The sequence below is a fragment of the Scomber japonicus genome, chromosome 15 (genome assembly GCF_027409825.1).
Source record: "Scomber japonicus isolate fScoJap1 chromosome 15, fScoJap1.pri, whole genome shotgun sequence".
NCBI classification, from domain to species: Eukaryota; Metazoa; Chordata; class Actinopteri; order Scombriformes; family Scombridae; genus Scomber; species Scomber japonicus.
The window spans coordinates 20,082,443-20,104,810 of NC_070592.1; the positions used below are offsets into that span (position 1 = coordinate 20,082,443).

Here is a 22,368-nt window from a genome sequence, read left to right on the forward strand (position 1 = left end):
AAGCAAAACCAATCAACTAACTTGTTTACTGCATGGGGCCAAACTTATGTGGGTGAGGCTTCCGCGTGAGAAAAAAAAATCCGCCTACTCTAAAACACTGATGAGAAACTGGATATGAAATTCAAAGCCCTGAGAAAATGTAGGATTCATAAACAAAAGACTATTTCTGATAGTCTCTAGCGTCAATGTGTGATTGTTGGGGTTTAAAATGTGTTGCATCTTAATAAAAAGATGGACAATCAAGCAAAAAATTGGGCAGTAAGAACAACAACAATACAAAATCCAAAAGGTATATTCGCCTTTTCAAATTATCAATAAAGAGACTCGTGTTAGTCCACAAGCCTCCTGACTAAACAGTGACGAGCGCGTGCTCTGCGGACATCCAAGCTTGCATAGAAAGAGAATATGACTTGTGTATCAGTAAAACCTGGTGAACAGCCGCTTGAGATACGGGCGTAAACTAAAGAAAATCCTCAATTCTCACATTTCACAATTGTACAAATGCACAAGGCCTCTGGTTATTGATTCCATGGTTATAAATGTAAAAGTGATTTTTTTTTTCCTGCAGATTACCAGCATGCAACAACGACCTGAAGCTGTTTTGGTCATCGTCTGTCCTATATTACCACATTAAACTCATCTGGAATTGATCGTATGGTCTCCACGTATTATCAGATCTCCTGTGTGTAAAGCTCATCCAAACACTGGACAAACACATGCACAGTTGACACGTATCTGGCATTAAAGCAAAAACAAAGCGAGGGATGTTTTTGTTTTAAACCACAGACCATTTACAGTAAGAGATATCAGACTGAATGACTTTGTACAGTAGATATGACCTCATGTCTCACACACTAAAATATTTTTACTATTCTAAATAAATCTGTAAAAAACCTTTTTGCCACAAATAAAGCGTCAACATTTCAACACTAATCTGATATGTGATGGTTAAGAGACAGGCTCCTGCGCTTCTTACAGAGCCACTTTACTGTAAACAAGCCAAAGGTGCGAGGATGGAAACAAGGATGCAAGAATAGAAACACTGTCATGAGTTATAACAGAAAATTTGTTTTGAAGAGAGAAGGGCACTAAGAGTTTAAGAGGACACTTTTTCCAAGCTGTGATAATAAAAAATAATAATAATAATAATAATAGTAATAAAAAATAAAACAAAACACATGAACACATTCAGAAAATCAATTGCAAGCATCTATTCTGAAATGTCATTTTCACCCTCATGTAAAGTGAATATAATTAGAAATCCACTACAATTTTTTTTTCAGCTGCATGCTTGAGCTAAATGATAGAAAAGCCTCTGACCGTGTTCCTCGCCATCAGCCATCACGTCCAGGTACTGTTTCCTCTCCATGTCCGAGGTGGGACACTGTATCTGTGTCCCTTGAAGATGCAGCAGCTCTTCACAAAGCTCATCCACACTGTCCACGTCAACAAGGCCTCTGCATGGAGAAACAAGAGGCCAAACTTCGGAAATATTGAAAGCTTTCTTTTCACTCCTTTTTTTCCCCCCTCTGGTCCCCCTATTCTATTCGCTCCCCTAAACAGAGATAACTTCTGCCTGACCCCAAAGTGACACCGTTTCCATTTTGTTTCTGATTAATCTTGCCCATTGACAGTCTTTGTTAAACAACAAGGCGTGCCCTTCTCCAAAGAGGCGACATTTTCATATCTGTTAGACGCAGTGACCTGGGTTTCACCCCGGACTTGGACTTCAGTTTTTCAGGGGGCTGTTCAACTCTAGGGAGTTGGGGGAGCACTTAGCGCGGGTCAGCACCCAAGAACGTCCCCAAAGGATTTTTTTTAAATGTGCAAAACCGCCACAAGCATCTCAGATTCACACAAACGTCGAAATACTTCTATGAGTTTAAATATGCATCTGTGGAAAAGGGGGATCTTGCAGCTCCTGAGGTCTGCTGTGATATGAAATACTTTTTCCCCATCTATATCATGGAGCCTCTAGATTTTGGATATACTGATGCAAAGGACTTAAAGCAGGTGAATTATTTTACTCAGCAACTACAGGCCTTAGTTTTTCCTCTTCAACAATATTGGCATTTCATTTTTTTTCATGTTAGCACAGCTGCTACTTTCTTGTGTATATCTCACTCGCACCTAACTCATTGTAAATGGCAGCTGATGTACTTTCTGCCATATATCCACTGTATCCATATGGCCAAGAGACCACCTGAGAGGCAATATGTCAACATAATGTCAGCGGTAAGACGACTTCACATGATATCTAAATTTACAGTCTGCTGCCATTCTATTACACATAGGTCCTGTATAAATATGGGCCAGGTCAGCATGGCTATTATCCACTTACTGTAAGTTATCCGTGCGTGAATAACGGCGATCAGTTTTTACAGGTCATTCTACTTGTTGCTACTTTTTTTCTCTCTCTTTCAAATTCACCTGAGAATAACTTTATTTAAAACATAAACATGTGATACGATTCAGTGCTACAAAAGAAGCCTCTTAGGTAGATAACAGTCTTGGTAATACCTTCGTTATCTAGCCTATAGGCCTGCAGGCTGCTGCTGCATATTTGAATGCAATAAAGCATCTGGAAATCTCCCATATACCAAAGTATAATAGGGAAATAAGCATGCAATTATCATCATGCAATTGACTGTTGGACTTGAAGCATTAAGGAGAATTAGAAAAGAATAGCCTCTGTTGTGTTGAACCAACTTGCGTTATCTAAGCTATTTTCCACCAAATTTACATTTTACTCTTGAACTAAACGCGTTACAGGCTTGTGTTAGATTTGAATCCAGAACAACCAGATCATGGTGTTGCTTTTCAGAGCATACTGTGAAGTGAAGGTCTATTTAGTCGATATATATCATGCTGACAGTTTACTGTAAATTTAGATTATCAGAGAAGTGCTGTGACGATAGTGACAGATTGCAGATGGCTCTCACAAGGTCTCTCGTCTATACGAAGCCCTGACGGCGGGAATAAAAAATACCTTCTGCATTCAATATGTACCGTGGATTCGGGTAAGAAAACACTGTCCATGCCTTTATGGAAATATTTTGATAAAGGCAAAAACACTCCTAATAAAATATTTTTCTTTTTTTTACAGTGTGGCATGCGTAATTGTCATTTCTAGTGTTTGGTTAGCACTACAAACATCAAATATTGAGGACTGAACAAGCTTTCTAAAGAACTAAAAGGGGGCACTATAGCACTATAGCACTATATCTACTGATGCACAGCTTGATTAGACCAATAACACGGTGACCTTCCAGATAAAAGTGGTGAACAGAAGCTGCTACATCCTCCAGAAAGTGCATGAACTACCCCCCCTGATTCCTTTAGATGAAAAGCTTGTTATCACTGAACGCAATGAGCTTGAATATTTTAGATAAGGATGCAACTAATGTTCCCAAAAATGCAAAAACTAAAAGGGTGTGCGTGTGGATGCTGCGTAACCAACGAGCAGAAAGCGATAGATAGATTTCAAAGGTAGAATCAAGAAGAGTGATTATAGACTTGAACATTAAGAGGAATTTAAAACATCTGAAATGCTGTTACTGACAAAAATTGTGAAAACCTGCATGAACATAACAATAAGCAGCACTGTGACTTTATTCACAACTATTCAACAAGCCGGTTAGGCCGATTCTGGTCTTTATTAACTTTTACTTTTAAATTATGTGAACTTGTAATTGAGAAAATGTTGGATTCATATTTGAACTGTTTGGACATTTGAATATGTGTGTGTGTGTTCACAGAGCGCCCAGATGTCTTCATGGATGTTGCGTGCGTATTGCGTGTGTTGTATTTCTGTTCATACATTTGCCTCTTTTGGAGGTTTCTAAAATGAGGTCTCCGTTTTTTTTCTTTTCATTGTATGTTTTTATGATAACACGTTCCTAAAAATCGAAAATGATCATATATTCTTGTTTCATTTGTCCTTTTCATCACGTTTCTATTGTTTAAAGTGAAATAAAGATATATTAAATTGAAAAGTTGTTATGATCTCGTTTGCTGTGTTGTTGGTTGTATACGATTTAAGCGAGACCCAGTTTGGAGGTTTTTTTTAAACATTATGCCAAACATATATTTAATGTTTGCTTTCAATTTTTTATCAGCCATCTTTTCATCTGTTTCTTGTTTTTTTTTTTTTTTTTTTTTTTTTTGACCGCTACAAGAAGTAGAAGTTCCAGTGTTTCAGTTTTTTGGAGGCGAGTTTAGGCCCAGTGAGAAATAAAATGCATACATATAAAAGGCTTATACTGGCACAATAATATATATATATATATATTTTAACTTTCTCTGTCGGTCACAAAAAACAGCTGTGCCATTTCTGTTTTCTTAAAAGGCTTCCATTCAGCTGATCAGGAAGAGAGGGGCTAAATGTTTTTTAAGGGGGACGGGGGCTCAATTTGGGGGCTGTGGGCCTTCCCATTACCCTGTGACCGGGTCGAGAGTATCAATCCTCGAAATGCAAATTTTGCCCTCGTCCCTAAACATATCAAATGCAATTTATTCAAAGGAAATTCACCAATCAACCGCCCTAATAAAACGCCAGCCACTCAATCTTGTTGCTGGGGACGGGTGGGGGGTCCCCTCCCCCGGTTCCAAACGCGAGGTCACCGCGCTTCCAGGGTTCACCTGGAGTGCACCGTGCAACATATGTAATTCAAAGCTATTCTGTCTTTTGTGTGGAGAGTCAAGATCGCTATTATAAGGCTGGCATCAAGCTCCGAGTGAACAGATGACGGAGACTTGTTCAGCGCGTAAACTTTTGACCCCAATTTTTCCTCCTCTTCTCCTTCTATCTCGCTCTCATCAGCCCCAGCCCTGTTAGATATCTAGCCCCTCTTGAAACGAAAAATTGATTTATATGTTGCCTTCGTGAAGATCATTTCTGCAAATTTCATAATTAGAGAAGATGCCAGCAGAAGACTTAAAATGCAGTTGTAGCTTTGTGATGTTTCCGTTGAGGGAGTGAAAAGATAAATCCAAAAGGCTCCTACTCAAGACTAATAGGGCCGTAAAATATGCAAATCATTCATTAGATCTACCAAAGAAGCCAAAAGTCTTTGTTGGAGGCAACACTTTGAGTCAGACTCCCCCCTCTCTTCACTGCACAGTCTTTTCCTCCAGAGCAGGATGTTACCACAGGCCCTCCGTCCCGCAGTAAATTCATTTATACGCATTATGCTTATGGGCAACGCCAAGTAAACGTGTCATTAACGTGAAGGCGCGTGTGTGTGCGGTTACAGTGGATGTGTGAGTGCTTTTCCTCTTTCTATATGCGAGGTGACAGTGAACTTGGCCTAAAGCGAGCTCTGCTGGTGGCTCAGAGAGGATGCAGATTTATCTTGGTGCTGTGGCTGACCTCCAGATGAACCTACAGCGCTCCTCTCTCTCTCTCTCTGCCTGGCAGTATGCCGCACATGGGGCTCTGTCGAAATTTCTCTTTTTGAAATATTGGAAAGGGTTTTAATTTCCAAATAACTGAATTCTCAGTGTGTCTTGTTTTATTTCATATGTGTCTAAATTCCGTATAACACAATATAAGCTGGTGACTTTTTTTTTACATGACAATGAGCTACATGATAAACAATAAACCGAGGAAATCGGCAAGATGGTTTGGCTTTCTTCAACAATTCGACAAAAAATACAATCGTTGAATTTCGCTGTTACGAATAAAAAGATGAAAAAGATCATTAAAAAAAATCTTTCTCATCTGTCCAGAATTGATTCTCCAAATGTGACTAGAATTTGAATTCCCACTCTAGCTTTGGTAGAATTTGATTAAAGTTGAGTTTTTTTAAGGATCTACACAGATAAATACATTTATTTTTGTAACACAGTTCATCAAAACAGATTCACTTTTTTGAAATGATGCGAAATGGATCGGGTCAGTATGATGTAGGCCTCTCTACGTTACATTACCATGCATGGCTGTCGGACTGCGTAACCTTTTCGAATCAGACCAAAACTTTTTATATACAGTGTTGTTTGTTGCTGAAACTTATTTAGATTAAATAGAAATCCAAATCTGTCACATATTTGATGTGTTCCTGTATGTTTAGTCCTGTTAGAACGAGCTCATCAGGTCACACAACCTTTAATTAAGAAAAACAGATGCGCAACCCTGGAAAAAAAATATAGCCTATTTGTCCTAAAGATGAAAAAAAAGAAGAAGAAAAAACATAAGACTATTTTCCAGTTTTGGTCCGTGTTTTTTGGAATAGGGGTCCGCAGGTTTCTCCTCGACTCTGATCGGACAAGAGGTCACTACAAAGCGAGAGTGACTTTTTAAGAGGTCATCTGAACTTTTCAACCCCAAACACAAAACGACGTGACTGACACAAAACGGAATTCCTTTTGAAATGTCTCCCTGCTGCTGTTTGTCCCCGCGTTGTGTTTACTTGACACTGTTTATAGACTAGTCCTAAAAAACGGTGCCAACATGTGGAGCGCAGCGCTCAGCAAAACAACAACTGCAACTTTTCAGACAGGGACCTGTGCAACTTCCACCAGCCATCAACTCGTACAGAATCCAATCAAACGGAGCTAGCTGTTAATCCGCAGGCCTGCATTAGCGGTTAACTTTATCATGGAAATCTACACACTGCACACACCCCTTGGAAACTTTCTGGCTCGCGGTCTGTGAATTCTCCAATGCAATAAAACGACAACAACTAGAAGTTTGTGGGGGTGGAAATGGACACAGATAATTATCCAACATGTAAAAATGGATTATGACTTACACCACAGATGGAGAGAAACAAGTTACACGGGGGAAGGAAGCAATTAAATAGCCATGAACCGGACCCAACCCTGCGCAACATCTGCCGAGACCAGTAGCTATTCAGCACTGCACAACTGACAAATTAGTGTAATGGACTAATAGGGACAGATAGAGGGAGCGAATACAATAATAAGGCTGTTTAACACAGGCTGGCTGTTCTCAGGCTACCGGCAAGTCTGCACAAACTTACCCAGAGACGCGGTCCTCATCCTGCTGAGCGTCCGGTCCATAGTTAGGCAGACTGAGCAAAAGAGACGGTCTGTACCGGTCAAGTAACACTTACAGCCTGCAAAGAGAGAGTCAGACGAAGCCTCGCCGTCAGTGCGATTATATGTTATGTGCAATATACTGTCAACTCCCCAAAACCATAAAACTTACTTTAATGGCTACCACGTGACCGTTTTATGGCCAGTGAGCCTATCTGGCCGCGCTCCGGATGATTTTTACGATCTAATTCATAGACAAAACCCCCCATTCATTTAGCACCCAAATGTCAGAGAGCCAGAATCGGCCCTAATAAAGTTTACAGCTCGAAAACTCGAGCTGACTCTCCGGGAATAACCCAGGAGTCTGTGCGCAAGGGGACGCCCGGCCCCTGGAGCCCGTTAGTGGCCAAGGACCCCAAAGCTCCCACCAACACAGCAAGGTGAGTAAAACAAGAAGCTTTCATTGAAGGGGGACCTGTTGAATTCAAAGATTTAACTAAAAGAAACTTCGCCAATTTTAGACAGCTCATCCAAATTAGTTTACTTTTTTTTCACCTTACAGCAAAGGCAGACTCTTCTCTTCCACAATCGCAAATTAACTTTAATTTCTTTTATTTCATTTAAAAAAGTACAGTCACTGTAATATTGCCGTTCCAGTAGAAAGTTTATTATAATGACCATCATCGTTATCATCGTCAACATTATTATCATTATTATTATTATTATTATATATTCTTGACTTCCAGTCTTTGAAAAACATTTACAAAAAGCTTATCACGATGGAGTTATACACAGAGGCAATGGATTTTTACTGTGTGACCCTCCACATAAAAAAACATAGAAAGCAAAGACAAAAAAAACACGTTTTTACTAAGATGTTGCGCTCAGGTGAATAACGCAAACAGCAGCTCCTGCAAAAAAGAAACATAAAAAAAAACCCTCAAAACAAAAAAAGATAAAAAGGCACAGCTACTGTACATACAAGACCGAGTCGGCACCTCTTTCCATACATTTGTTCACAACGCACACAAAAAAACACACAAGGCTTACTTTGCTGGCTCTACTTTTTGGAAGCAAGTTATCTGAACAAGTTGGTACAATACATCAAACAAATAAATACATACATATACAGTACATACATAGAAAACGAAGGCTAAACACAAAGGCAGCCCAACCCCAACCTTCTATTTATTAGGCTGTTGTTGTTCTGAGTGCATTACACAACTTTTTTTACTGGATTTATTTGCGGTAGGTAGTATTTCAGGCTTTCATTTTTTCTTATGAACAAGAAATAACTTAAACAAACATTTATTTTTCATGTGTTTCCTTTTCCTCTAAATCTAGACAGAACTGTACATAATGCGGTTTCTTTTTTACTCACATAAGCATTACCACGGTGGAAATAAAAAGGAAATAATATTAAGGAATATAATGGGACGGTTGTTGGACATACAGAGGGCTTGAGTGGGGTGTCCCATGTCCCGCACACAGCCCTGTTAACAAGTCTCTGCGCTTTTTTTTGAAATAGTTGGAGAAGAAGTTGATATGACGATTATGTTTTTTTGAATTTTTTTATAGTACTCGTTGTCAGGGATGCAGGGGTGAGTATCAAGGCCTGTAGCCTCCCCCGCCTGCAGCCGCCATGCTCATGCTCTTCAGCTTGTTGTCTTTCTTCCACTTCATCCTGCGGTTCTGAAACCAGATTTTGATCTGTCTCTCTGAGAGGCAGAGGGCATGGGCTATCTCGATCCTCCGCCTGCGGGTCAGGTACCGGTTGAAGTGGAACTCCTTCTCCAGCTCCAGGGTCTGGTACCGGGTGTAAGCAGTCCTGGCTCTCTTCCCCTCTGGTCCTGCTAAATCTTTTTTTTGTTGTTTTTTTTTGTTTGCAAGAAAAAGAGTAGAAAAACACGAGACACATCAGATTGTTAAAAAGAAATGTGCATCAACTTTTTTTAAAAATGTTCGCATTTTTGGATATTGTTAAAAAGTGTCTGGAGGTACGACTTTAGCAACGCCTATGAAACCTCCAAAATATTAAAAGCATGAGCTAACAAAGTGAGAAAGACGCTTTGTTCCACATACACATAACGAAAATGAATTAATGTGGTTAAAAGATTTCAAATTGGCCATACTAATTACACAGCAATCAACTAAAAAGCTTGTATCTTGCACATATCGAAAACATTTTAACCTTACATGTAGCGTTATGAAATGATTCCGTAGCTGCTTTATGCTGATAGGACTGTAAAGCAATAATACACCAAACAGGTGAGAGGTGCATATGGCGCTCATGCACCTTTGGAAAAGTAAATACATGTTGTGCTTTTTCAACAATTGTCATACAGTGGTAAATTCTCCATTTTAGGCCTGCTTTACTTGTGAAAAAAGTCCTGAATAAGGTGTAAACGTGATCAGTCTGTTACCAAACAATAACATATCATCAGGTCTCTAAAATCAATAAAAGATCATTAAAAAAGGAGATTACCATGACTTATGTGTAGTTTTCTCATCCACGGATATATCTGAGGCTGTGTCGAGTCGGTGACATTTTGAGGAGTTGTCGGTGCACTTCCCGCAGGCTTCTCCTCCTGGAGAGGGGAAGCTTTGGACACACAGTCCCGGCTGAGCAGCAGCGTGCCTCCGTTCGAGCTCGAGCATGGGCTCGTTAGGGAGTTTTTCACGGCTCGGTGTTGAGTTTGAGACTCGGTGACCGGAGACGAACTGGCGACCGAGGAGCACGGCAGAGGGTCAGGTGGTGGTGATAAAGACGTGGTCCCGGTGCTGTTGGTGGATTGCGTGTACCTGACTGGCTCCACTGAGGGTGTTGTCGCCGCTGAGTGACTCGGGGAGTAGCCCTGCGTCCGCTCGCTGCCCACAAAGTGTCCGGTACCGGGCCGTCCGACTGTTAGGTCCATCCCGTTGTAGCCATAGCCGTACCTGCTGGAATGCATGGCTGTTGAGTCTCTATATTGCTCGTTTGCCGTATTATGGTCTCCATAATTATGTAACTGGAAGTCCGCGCCATTGGGATAGCGACCGCAGAATGAGTTCACAAAATAGGAGCTCATTTGTTGACAATCCACCGTTTGCTCGTTGTAAGTATTGCTGTTGTTTTGTATTATTTTGGAGGTAAAATAGCATAAACCTGTGTGCTTGATTTGTGGCTCTTATGGTTTAGCGCGTCCTATAGCACCCTTGCACAATTTATGATGAATTATGGAAATGAGTGGGACATGGACTTGATTCTCTCTTACGTAGGCACCCAAATATGGGGTACGGCGAAGAATCACGTGCTTTTGTTGACCAGTCGTAAATCCTGCTTGGTGACCTCCAGAGGTAAACTCGTGCACGCAGGAAATACTGGGTGGGATGTGAAGGGCGCGCGCCTCCACGCGCTCTTGGCTAGGGCAAACTCTGAGTCGAGGCTCTGGTGTTTTGAATTGTCGTGGTGCGCCATCCTCTGGCTCAACTGCTGCACTGCCTGTCTGCGGTGCTTTCTGAGGCGGGGGCTCCAAACGGGGGTCATTCAGAGGTTAACGACCATTGCGGCAAAAAAACCAACGGGCTCCTAAACAATACAACAAGTGACATGCTGAGAGTGCAATCTCTGCGAAGCTAGTGTACAGAAATAATTCGATCAGAATCTGTTATACATGTTGTGATAGGCGATGAGTGCAAATAGACTGTGCCGTTAATAGAATAACAGCCCATCCAAAACAGGGCTGGGTGTTTTTTCCACACTTTTTCTTATAATCATAAAACAACTGAACTCATGTGGGGAAACACTAATGAATAAATGTTTGTGGGGGAAGATAAAAGCTAAACAGCACATTATCGAATAATGTCACACGGACTGCCACTCAAGGCCTGGCCTTTATGCCACTCTGAAGAATTGATAACTTTAAATATAGGCTATATATGAACTCAAGTAAACCCACGTTACTGCACATAAGCTGGTTAAAATTCAGCGAAGCCAACAATGCGCACTTTGAGGATATTACAAGGTTTTTGCGCATATTACACGACTTTATTGTATTCTCATTTACTGGTGAATCATCGTTCATATTGACTTTTAAATAGTCAGCATCTAACACAATAGCAGTTCTGTATTTTTCCTTTCTTTTTTTGATGAGATATCAACATAATATCAAGACATAAAATCGCTTTGTACAGGCATCTACTTTAAAATGACACGGAGGGAAAAACAAGAAAATTAGAAACTACTAGAAAATGGGATATTCGAATTCGAATTACGATTAATGGTTAAAACTAAGCGAATGTATTTAAAGTGTAAAATGTGATCTAACCACAATATTCAAACAGTAATTCATATGTATGTTTTGTGCATTGTGTCATGAGATATTCATATTTGGCATTAAAAAGAGTTTTGTAATTTTCTGCTCCTCGTCTTCCACTTTCTGTTAAAATAAACACAACATTATATGTGATATTAGAGCAGGGTTCTCAAAACAAAGTCACAAATAAAGATGATTTATTACTTTAATGAAAAGTTGTTAAAAGCAAGCCTTTGCATTTTTGCATAGGTAAATCTTTGCGGCACTCTTTCCTTCTTTGCGTAAAATTGGCCAATGTACTAATTAAAAGGTGCAAATCAACTATCGACTGAGAATTAGAGAACCAGGAGAGGCTCACGAAGCCTCGTACACACATGAAGTCCATATAAAGGCAAGACGCTGCGTCCAGCGCTCTGTTTGGTTATCTCCTTGAGGAATTTTTATGGCACCTTCGTCTCTGGAAGGCAGTGACATGTCCTTTGCTTTCCCTCACATGCTATTTCCCCAGAGTAGCACTTTTACCCGGCACAAGCCCAATCCTGTGTTACTGACAAAAATAGTGAGATAGATTCATATTTTCTGGTTCAGGCATGCGTGTCCTTTCCTGTAACAGACACCCAGGAGGCATGACCAAAGAGAGGGTGAACACCGGCTCCCAAAAACCGTACTCAGTTGGCCTACAATAAGAGAAGACTTAGGGAGTGTGTCCTGGCTAAACAGTCACGCTCTAACAGCTGATTTATGGCTGACCAATGGCAACAAAGTTCCCACGAAAATTGTTTCCCCTGAGTCGAACAAGGGACACACCCAGGAACTAAACAAGGACCAAAAGAAAAGAGAGGAAAGAAGTGAGTGCGCTCTGGTGTCAAACATGTCGGGCTGGGAGTGAAGGGGGTCACTGTTGCAGGGATAAAAGGAGGGCAGTGCACTCTGCAGGCACCTTCACACACTAGCACTCATGACTGTGAGGAGTACGCAAAAATAATCCCAAGATATTTGAATAGAATATATTTTTAAATATCATGACGCAAAGCTGCAGCACCACTAAAACTCACCGCACTCACATTTAGGATGGTAGACATTAAGTTAAATACTATGCGCAGAATAATTCCCACCTAACAGCTGCACACTTTTTCCAGCGGAAGGAAACACATTGTTTATATTACCTAAATATGAGGCAACAGCAGCTAAAACACATGACGACCACCACCTTTTTTTCCCTCAGACAACATCAACGTGAATCCAATAATTTTTTTTTTTACAAATAAAACAGGAAAAAATAAATGTTTAGGCTCGCATATGAAATAGGCCAAAGAGAAAATGTAAAATGAACATTACGTTGAATTAATTAATATCCACTTTTGCACGTTTAATTGGCATCTTTCACAAGCTTTGCGTTTTACATCTTAACAGAATTGAGTTGCTTGGCTGACCAGTAATTTCTTACCGAAAAGGAATCACTGCAGTGCCTCAATACACAATATTAAGCTCAGTAAACGTGTGTTAAGGAGCGCAGTGAACAACACAGAGGTGCAATTACAGGGTGCAAATAATGCAATGCAGATATACATTTCAACGTTAAATTCCATTGTAATATTCAATACATCTCATTTATACAGTAAAACCAGCCCATTTTTTCCACTGTTATCCTATAATCATTAATACAACACGCATCCAGGGCAGTCATATGACGCACAAAACGTTAAAACTGTAAACTTGGACGCAGGTAGAAACACAGAATAGAAGTCGACGTGCACCGCAGGCATTTGCAGTAGAACAAGCAGCATACTGCCAGCATAATATCCCTCATGTCCCCACAGGAGGGCATCAAAGTGCACATCCTTTGACTACCAGCCACCCAATTAATTTTACAGCCGAAAGCACATCCCACTTTAAAATCCACAACAAACAAATAAAGCCTGAGCAGCATACAAAAAATCCAGCCTGCAGATCAACACCAAATCAACACTACTTCAAATAACTGTTATCTAATTTACACTGATCAAGATGTTCCACGTGGCGTGTCATTCAAAGCATACTGTAAACTGCAACCATTTGCACATAATGTGTTATCTCTATTTAAATAATGCGGTTCAATATCTAAATAAAGTACTGATTCTTATTTGCTTAACTGGGTTGTCATTGCAAAGTAGATGACAGAGCAAACATGCAGTCGACAGACAGGTTTTAGTTGTCTTACCTTTTCTGGAGAATCTTGTAAACAGGGGGGCGAGGGGAGGGAGTTGGCAGGTGCAGACGGTTTACTGGGATAAGGCTCCAGCTGGGTCCCTGGTCGGAAACTAGGTCTCCCAGGGTTCAGTGACGCACCGGAGCACCTTCCACTCATCTTGCCACAACGTGTCAGGGGACCGACAGCAGGGCACTTAAATGATCCAGTCATGTTCCCAAAAAGCAAGCTTCTTAGACTCTGTCTCACCAAGAAAAAACAAAGTCCAAACTCCAAAAATAAAAAAAGAGAAGAGACGTGAGAGGCGTAAAATGTAGAGGGTTGCTGGTGAAAACATCCGTGTGGAAGCTCGGGACCGTTAAATGAAAGGCTGCTCTATTCCGCTATTGGAAATTATATATAAAAAGTTCATGTTCACGGCTCCACGTCACGTGACGAGCTGTGGCCAATAGGAGGCCGCGCCGCGTCGTAAAGTTGTATTGCCATGTTGTAAATTTTCATAAACAACAACGGATTTATGACCCATCGCTGGAGGGAGAGATGGAGGGTGGGGGGAGAGGGAGAGGGAGGGAGGGGGGACAGAAGGAAGGGGGCAGGTCACCGACAGGCGCCATCTTACCGAGGGAAGAGGGAATGCAGAGTTCAGCAGTAATTTCCCTTCATCTGCAGCCTGCCCCATCTCGCATCCTCATAGCTCACATTCCCCAACTCCAGTGTTTACCTAACCCTCATAATGGACTGCAACATGTTTCATTACATGCAACTTGATATTGGCCACTGTGAGCGGCGCTTACTGATGACTGTATGCGAGATATTATAACGTAACCGCCTTTAAATACCATGATTACCAGCTGATTGTTGTGGTTACACACGTGCTCAAAGATTGAAAGCAAACAAACAAATAGGCAGGTAGAAACTATTTTTATTCCATTATTATATTTCCCTTTACAGATTTAACACAGATTTAAAAGGTTTAGAGATTTATTTTTCACATAGGTTATTACCGTATTTACACTGAAAACTTGGCCACTGAACCTAAAAAAAATCACAGTACTTGCACATTTTGAAATTCTAGCCTTCTCATTTTACACTAAAAAATCTGATACTGAATGCTGTCATGCTGTCTAAATAAATGTGCATGCATTTAGCCTATTTGTCTGAAAATCTTTACGCATGAAATATGCAATTATACCAACATTTACAGAACATAACTATGACCAAAAACATTTACATTAGGGTATTCCTGTTTGCTATATCATAAGTAAGTGGATTTTCTAAGAATATGAGGTAGAAAGTTCATCTAAAACTAAATAAATATTTCCTTCCTTCCTAATGTAGATAATTACTCGATAACAGCAATAATAGATATTGTAATTAATAAACAGTGATAATAAAAATGATACACAAGGTGCTTAACGAGCTGAAATGTCACAGTTGAAGGTATTTGACTGAGAAAACATTCACTTTTAATTAGCCTATATTCAAAGTAAGGCACATTCACGCAGAATGTTGCATTTGTTCCCTTTAGAAATACAACCGTCTGTGGGGGAAATCATTGTGTCAGTGTTTGAATATTAGGTAGTTTTTTGTTAAGGAATGTTGATTCAGTAGTAGAGTCTGGTTAAATTACATGTAGCATATAGCATATATAAAAATAGAGTTTGATTAGGTAGTTAATATCCCTTTTTCATGCGGAGCCTTCTTACATTTCGGGTGTAAATGGGACACAGATTAGTTTACTGTTAAATTGCTTATTATATCATTTCCCTCAGCTGTCATTATATTAATCAGCCTACAAAGCTTTTATATGCATCCCTTATCCATTATTAACAGTGTGTTATTTTTTATTTTTTATTTATTATTATTATCATTATTATTATTATTAAGGATTTAATTGTCTTTGTCTCTTTCGTTACTTTGCAGCATTTTCTGACTCAAAGCTGGCGCTCCGGGTGTCTCCAGCATGGAGCTCCCCGGCCTCGGACACCGCTTGGATATCACGGTCCTTTTCCTCCATGGTGGGCACCGGTTCGTCCTTGTTGTCTTTCTTCCACTTCATCCTGCGGTTCTGAAACCAGATTTTGATCTGTCTCTCTGAGAGGCAGAGGGCATGGGCTATCTCGAACCTGCGCCTGCGGGTCAAGTACCGACTAAAGTGGAACTCCTTCTCCAGCTCCAGGGTCTGGTGCCGGGAGTAGGTCTGCCGTCCCCGCTTTCTGTTTGGATCTGTGGGAGATAAGATGTGACAGCTGTATATAAATTGCAAAAAATATGGCATCTTTTTTGCATGTATGAGATATGATACTGCTTGAGCCATTAATTAAAGTGGTGTTGACACTGGTGTTGACAATAAAAACTTGCTGTAAGAAACATTTCCGGTGCCACTAATTTATTTGTTATTGCGTAATTAATTGTTGCTCATATTTTACTTTACCGCCTACCCACACACACATACACACACACACACACACACACACGCACACACACGCACACACACACACATTTGCAGAACACACTCCTCACACGCACACACTAATCAGCAGAGGAGGCTTTTTTTCCCTTTGCAGTTTCTTTACATCTGTTTAAATTAGTCCTGCTGGGGTCTTTAGCTCATGCCTCCTTTGATACTCTGCATGTCTTTCCAATTAAAAACCAACAATGTTCTGCGTACCGAAGGAGCCATCAGTAATTAGATTACAGCAACCAACACCTCCTCTTTCAAAATTTTAAACTATCCCAATGTTTCAAATTGCTTGCATTCTAAATCCGTCTGACTTCTTTATGTAGCCGACAATATAGGCGCATATTGATCCAACAATGTGGACAAACGAGTTTCAGAAAAACACCAGAGCCTCTGCAGTGCAGACCCAATTAGACGAGGAGCTGCAGAGTGCAGGAGCACTGATTTACACAACAGACCGATCTTTTTTACAACCACAAAAGGGAGAAGAGGCTATAAGAGTAATAAGAGTGCAGAGAAAACCCCCAGCGGCAAGGTCTCTTCGTACTGAACACACAGGAGCGCTGGACAAATGAATTTATGGCTGCAGAACTCATTAGTTGCGCAATAAAAGTTTTACGATTCTTTCCATGCAACACCAATGGCTTCACGAAATTAATTGAACTACTAACGGACATTGTAAGTATCCCAATTCTTTGTAAAAGCATTGACCTGAGCTTTTTGAAATAGCGACTGAGAGATAATATCCGCACATACCTGATGTTTTCATCCAGGGGTACATCCGGTATTGTTTGTCCGGCGGCGAGGTTAGGGGTCCCGGCCCCGGATTGCAGCAGCTGTCGGTGAACAGGCGGCTCTGGTCAAACGGACTGCATTGCGGTGTGTGTGCGTCCTGTCCCTGGGCACAGCCCGAGGTAAACATTGGGAGGCTCTGGTACACTGCATTGTTGACGTTGTAAACTCCAGACCGGGGCGGTGCAAAAGCGATGGCTGCAGCTGTCCGAGCCGAGGCATAGTCCTCTCCACTGGGTCCAATACCGCAAGAAGCCCGGTCTATGTTTGGGAACAGAGAACTACTCGCCGTATATTTGCTAAGAAGACCATCCACATAATAAGAACTCATATTTTTTCTCCCTGATTTGTTGGCCCAGAATCCTCAGTGTCGTTTTTACGAGGTAGCGTGATATATGACAGCAATACACCTTAGATTTACACCAAACCCCATTTTCACTCTGGACCAAAGAACTCACCCACATGACTCAGGCCTGGCCACTCTCATCCAATCAGCAGGCAGACATGGATTTCATTATGGCGCAGACTGCAGAATGGGATTAACACTTCACACACATAAACACATACACACACATAAACACAGAGGAGAGAAACTCACACAATTCCAGTCATCAAGAGGTAATTTACGTATTAAGATCATAGTATATTACCTTTCTTACCGCTACTTTACAAGCAAAAGCAAAAAGGAGCATATAAGGGCTTCTAAAATGTTATGCATCTTTGTAGAATACACTTACACCTATACTCCTTAATAATAATAATAATAATAAAAATAATAATCTACATTCACAATAATACAGGATAACACTCAATGATAGCTAATAATCGGTTATAATAGCTGCTATAATAACTACAGCCCAAAGGCTTATTTATAGACTAATAACGAACAGTAAGTGATCATGTTGGCTTGTCTTTTCAAACTGGCCTCGCGTCATAGAAGTAAAAAAATATTTTGATTACACATATCCTATGTAAGCACCCATAGCGCGGATGATCTACACTGTTAGACACAGACATTTATTTCCCAGGAGGTTTGAACATTGTTATGCACACAAACATCAGAACTGATTTTTTTAGGTGAAAATCTGGATATGACTAGAAATAAAACGATAATAAAACACATAAATTGCAGGGGCTACTACTACAGCCGCTATTACTGTTATTACCACTACTATAAATAATAATCATAATAATAATAATAATAATAATAATAATGAATTTGACCTACAATAAAAATGTTTCTAACGGACACCGTAATGTAACCTAAATGATCTACAATGAGCAATACATTTGGATAAACTATGCGCACAATAAACATAATAAATAAAATAACAATTGTCAGAATAACATTCTTTGCAAAAACGGAGCAATTAGGCAAATAAATAGCAGTAGCCGCAATAGTAGTATCATAAGCATAATACGAATTAACCAAAAATTCATTGAAATTGTTTGCACACATTGAAATCTATTAAAATAATCAAACATCAATAATCCAACATCTAGCGTTTTATGTACGGCACAATTCAAAGAGCTTGTTTGTCTGGAACTCAAATAGATTTGTTAAGATACTGACATCTAATAAATGTAATGTGGAAATCTGTTCATATTTTATTGTAGTGTTATTACATAACTCTGCTATTAAACGATTTAATACGGTTAAATCACAGCAGTGATCAGAGAGCGACTGTTTGAGGGCGAAAGCAGAAATCAAATAGTCTCTGTGTGCTGGCTGATTCATTCTTCCCCACAGAGCCGCTGGCTACAGAAGCAGCTTCTGCACCGAGATTGTAAAAAGGTGTCAAATTATTTGGCTGGACTATTAAAATGTTACTACAGTATGTTCCCCGGTGCAGGTTCATTAAGAAGGAGTGTTACAACTACTAGTTTGGGGAAGATGTTGTGGAACAGTGTCGCCACCGGCTGGTGACTTGTAGGGACTGCAGGGTGTGGAGGCAACAATGCACAGGCGTTTTGTCTTTCTGCTGCAATCCGGGAGAAATTAGAGGATAAAAATAAGATAAATAACATACAGAGGTAACGTTATGCTTCTTCAAATGTGATTTTTGAGCCAAGAGCTGGTTGATTTTAGCAGACATGTTTAGATGTAGTTTGATATAATCCTCATCTAGAGGCCTACCACTGGGTTTGAAACTAGCTGTTGGCTTTATTGCTCATTCTCCTTTAGGATGGGCCCGGCAAAGGAGCAGAGGGCGGAAGGTTCCCAGGTAGAAACAAAGGAACGCTCCAAATGACCGTGAGTCCTGCGCGTCCCCGTCGGGGAGAATCCAATAAAGCTGATCATTTCCGCTCGGCCTTTTGTCCAGGTCGCAGTCCCACGGAAAGAGAAGAAAAAACAAATGGGTGCCATTCTGGAAACGGCCTAATTGTGTCTGGACGGCCATAAAGCCATTAAAACTGGAATGCCAGACAGTATAGCAGACCAGGCGTTTTATTGCACTGTCTCTGCTCGAGTCTTTGAAGTTTGGGTCCATCTGCGTCCCCTAACGCGTCACAACAGCACTCTAGTTGGACTAAAGTCTTACCTTCTAACTACAATTATCTGTCATTTTCTGTGCAACCCTTAATGAGAACTAAATTACTTGGTGTGTATCTGACAGAGCCGCGTCTGTCCGTGAGACTTTGCAGCTCTGCAACTAGTTCACGTCTGATCTGCTGTTTCTCGTATTTTCTATTTCTTTGTAGCAAATATGTTCCAACAAGTAGGGACTTGAGTCAGCCTCAGACAGGGATGCGGAGGTCATATTTTAAAACTAGACCTAGATCTCATATTTCTTCTCTAGAGTGTGACTGAATCCAAAATTCCCCGGGTTCTTAACATTTCATGATATTCATTCATAAAAGCCTGTGTCAGCTGTAAATTGGTTGAGTCGGGTTGGTGCTAATGACAGAGCTTTAGACCGAGCGGCCTGTCATATCTGAGCTGAACAGAAACACTTCGGCTGGATTATTTTAGGCTTCAGCTGTCGAGGCCCTCGATGTCTCTTTTTTTGTTTTGTTTTGTTTTGTGTCCTCTCGCCTCGCAGCGCTTTGCACCCCATAAAAGGTTATAGCAGTAATTGTCTTTTATGGCTGTATACAGCTAACAACATCCTCTGCCAAGACGCAGCTCAGTCCCAAATCCAGACACACACACGCACACACAACAAAATGCATACAGCTATAGATGAATAGCTGTGTGTGTGTGTGTGTGTGTGTGTGTGTGTGTGTGTGTGTGTGTGTGTGTGTGTGTGTGTGTGTGTGTGTGTGTGTGTCCTTCAAATTGTTTAGCAAATACAAAATACTTAATAATTATTTTTGTAAATATTTGTAAAAAAATGTAATGCTCTTCATTAAACTCGAATATGCAGATATGCGTGTATTTTCGTGTGTGTGTGTGTGTGTGTGTGTGTGTGTGTGTGTGTGTGTGTGTGTGTGTGTGTGTTTTGACAAAACATTTTATGCAGTGCAAAATAAGCATCAATAAAGTCTCTTGTGATTTTTATGTAAACATACAATTCATTTCGATGTCAGGCCAAAATCCAATAAGAATGTAACGTGCATGAATTCGCAGATATAATTTGTTTTATTTAATAAATAAAGTACAAATTACATTTGTGAACCAAAAGTCAGACGGTCGACAGACCGCGAGGTATTCAATAAGTAGCCTACAGTGTTTTGTTTAATTTCCTCTCACTAACAAACATTATGTTCTTTCAAAATGTTACTCCCTGAAATTCAGACATAGCTCAGTATCTATACGCAAGCAAATCTACTATAATTCGCCATCGGGAAAAATAGGTTATTGTAGGTAGTTGATAGACACATAGGTAGTCAATCATGTCATGTAATATAACTTCTATACTATCATTTAATTTAGTAAGCATTTTCAAGGAGGCTTCTGAGGTATTTGAACCTACTTCAAAATGCGATCAGTCTGTTTTATCTGCGGCGACAATGTTAGATTCAAAATCATGGTCATCAGTCATAGTTCTAACAATAAGAGAGAAACAACAATAAAAATGAACACATTTTTACAAACTATACGCTCAGGTCACTCTGAGATAGACAACAAATAGAGCTACAAACCAGGACACACACAGCTAGAAACATCCATACACAAACAAGCACAGGGACCAAGCCAACTAATACACTTTAACGAGGTATTAATTCAAATCAACATAAGAAAAGAACAAATTAAAAACGAGTGGGCACTGTTAAAATTGTGCAATATAAAGGTAGTCGCATCAAACTGAAGCCCAACATGCTATTTTTACAAGACAAATAAGCCCAATAGCTTATGTTATATAGAACAATAAGACAATGAAGTTTAAAAACAGGGTCCAGCAGAGTTATGAGCTTCCACACATAAAGCTCGCTCACAGCCTAAATACTATGTACGGTTCAGTCACTCGTCTTTCGGTGCGCCGTCTTTATTAAACTTCTTCATCTTCATCCTCCGATTCTGGAACCAGATTTTAACCTGTCTCTCGGTGAGGTTTAACTGCCTCGCCACCTCGTACCTACGGTCTCTGGTCAGGTAGGTGTTAAAGAGGAACTCTTTCTCCAGCTCCAGGATCTGGTGCTTGGTGTACGGACAGCGCTTTTTTCTCGTGGCACTCGCGTGGAGCCAGCTGGACACTGGGTTATCTGGAAAGAGTGGGGTGCGACACTGGTGTGAGGGCCCGTTGCTCGGTGTCCAAATGTATAAACACACATCACTCATAACGGCTCAGACCAACAAAAACAAAAACTCTCCATGTTCTAATGAGAGGAAAATGGCTACACATGCGTAAACGGAACATCCAAATTAATCTCCCTCTTATTTATCTCCCTCTGCTCACGCTCACTTTAAAAGCTGCCAAAGGGTATCTAATATAGCAATGGGAGTAGGGCCATTAACAGTCCCCATAAGGAAATGGCACGTTCAGAATAGCATCTGTTCAGACGCGCGCCCCACATCACATACCCAAATCCTCACAGCTTTATGCGGTATAAATAGTATAAACATGAAGGACTCTGCAGTGACTTACTTGGATCAAGGCCCGGTTTCTCTTCGCCCTCCCCGCTTATGTCCCCTGTCTGGCCGGACAGTGCGTCCTTTTCCACTGGTGATGCCGTCGCCACGGTCCCGTTGGCGTAATCAGAGAGCAGCAGTGCCGTGTGGGAGCCGGGTAGCGCGCCTTCAGCTCGCGTCCCCAGACCCTCCGGTTTGATTCCGTAGTGATGGGTCGTCGGTAATCCGGTCATTGGCAGGGAACCGGACATGGGCTCCAACAACCATGACTGATAGCGGCCGTCTGTATCTGCACCTACTGGGCCTTGGGGATGCCCATAGTGGTGATGGTACACAGACGAGACGGTGCCTGGGAATTGAGCCGGGACGTGGCTCCATGACGGGCCGAATACCGTCGGTTTGGACGGGAAGGTACAAGTCCCAAGCTCGCTGTGGTCGCTGATGGAAGTGGTCTGTCTTGCGTGCTGGAGCCCGGCAGCGGAGGGGTATCTCGGCACAGAGAGCTCCTCGCTCTCGGGTAGAATGAGGGAATCGACGTAGTAACTAGTCAGGGTTCCGGATGTCGACATGGCAAAAAAAATGATACTTTCATATGTACGCAGTCATACAACAGATACAT

At 40.9% G+C, this 22,368-nt stretch overlaps 3 protein-coding genes across 3 annotated transcripts; all 3 read right to left on the bottom strand.

Annotated features, from left to right (window-relative positions):
- Positions 1 to 7,935: 7,935 nt before the first annotated feature.
- hoxa5a (homeobox A5a) lies at positions 7,936 to 10,162 on the bottom strand. The gene is made up of 2 exons (XM_053334003.1): positions 9,485 to 10,162; positions 7,936 to 8,858 (listed from the first exon to the last, which is right to left on the bottom strand). The coding sequence occupies exons 1-2, from the start codon at positions 10,065 to 10,067 to the stop codon at positions 8,608 to 8,610; spliced, it is 834 nt and encodes a 277-aa protein (XP_053189978.1). The 5' UTR covers positions 10,068 to 10,162; the 3' UTR covers positions 7,936 to 8,607.
- Positions 10,163 to 15,394: 5,232 nt separating this feature from the next.
- LOC128374006 (homeobox protein Hox-A7-like) lies at positions 15,395 to 17,066 on the bottom strand. Its single transcript, XM_053334219.1, has 2 exons — positions 16,700 to 17,066; positions 15,395 to 15,708 (listed from the first exon to the last, which is right to left on the bottom strand). The coding sequence occupies exons 1-2, from the start codon at positions 17,064 to 17,066 to the stop codon at positions 15,395 to 15,397; spliced, it is 681 nt and encodes a 226-aa protein (XP_053190194.1).
- A 4,074-nt stretch (positions 17,067 to 21,140) lies between these two features.
- Positions 21,141 to 22,368, bottom strand: hoxa9a (homeobox A9a). The gene is given in 3 exon segments (XM_053334204.1): positions 21,141 to 21,382; positions 21,766 to 22,338; positions 22,341 to 22,368. Coding segments are annotated over 3 exon segments (843 nt in total).

Coding starts and splice junctions, on each gene's coding strand:
- hoxa5a (XM_053334003.1), bottom strand. CDS start 10,067: ATGAGCTCCTATTTTGTGAACTCATTCTGCGGTCGCTATCCCAATGGC. Junction 8,859..9,484: donor AAAACTACACATAAGTCATG/GTAATCTCCTTT, acceptor AACAAAAAAAAG/ATTTAGCAGGACCAGAGGGG.
- LOC128374006 (XM_053334219.1), bottom strand. CDS start 17,066: ATGAGTTCTTATTATGTGGATGGTCTTCTTAGCAAATATACGGCGAGT. Junction 15,709..16,699: donor CCCCTGGATGAAAACATCAG/GTATGTGCGGAT, acceptor TATCTCCCACAG/ATCCAAACAGAAAGCGGGGA.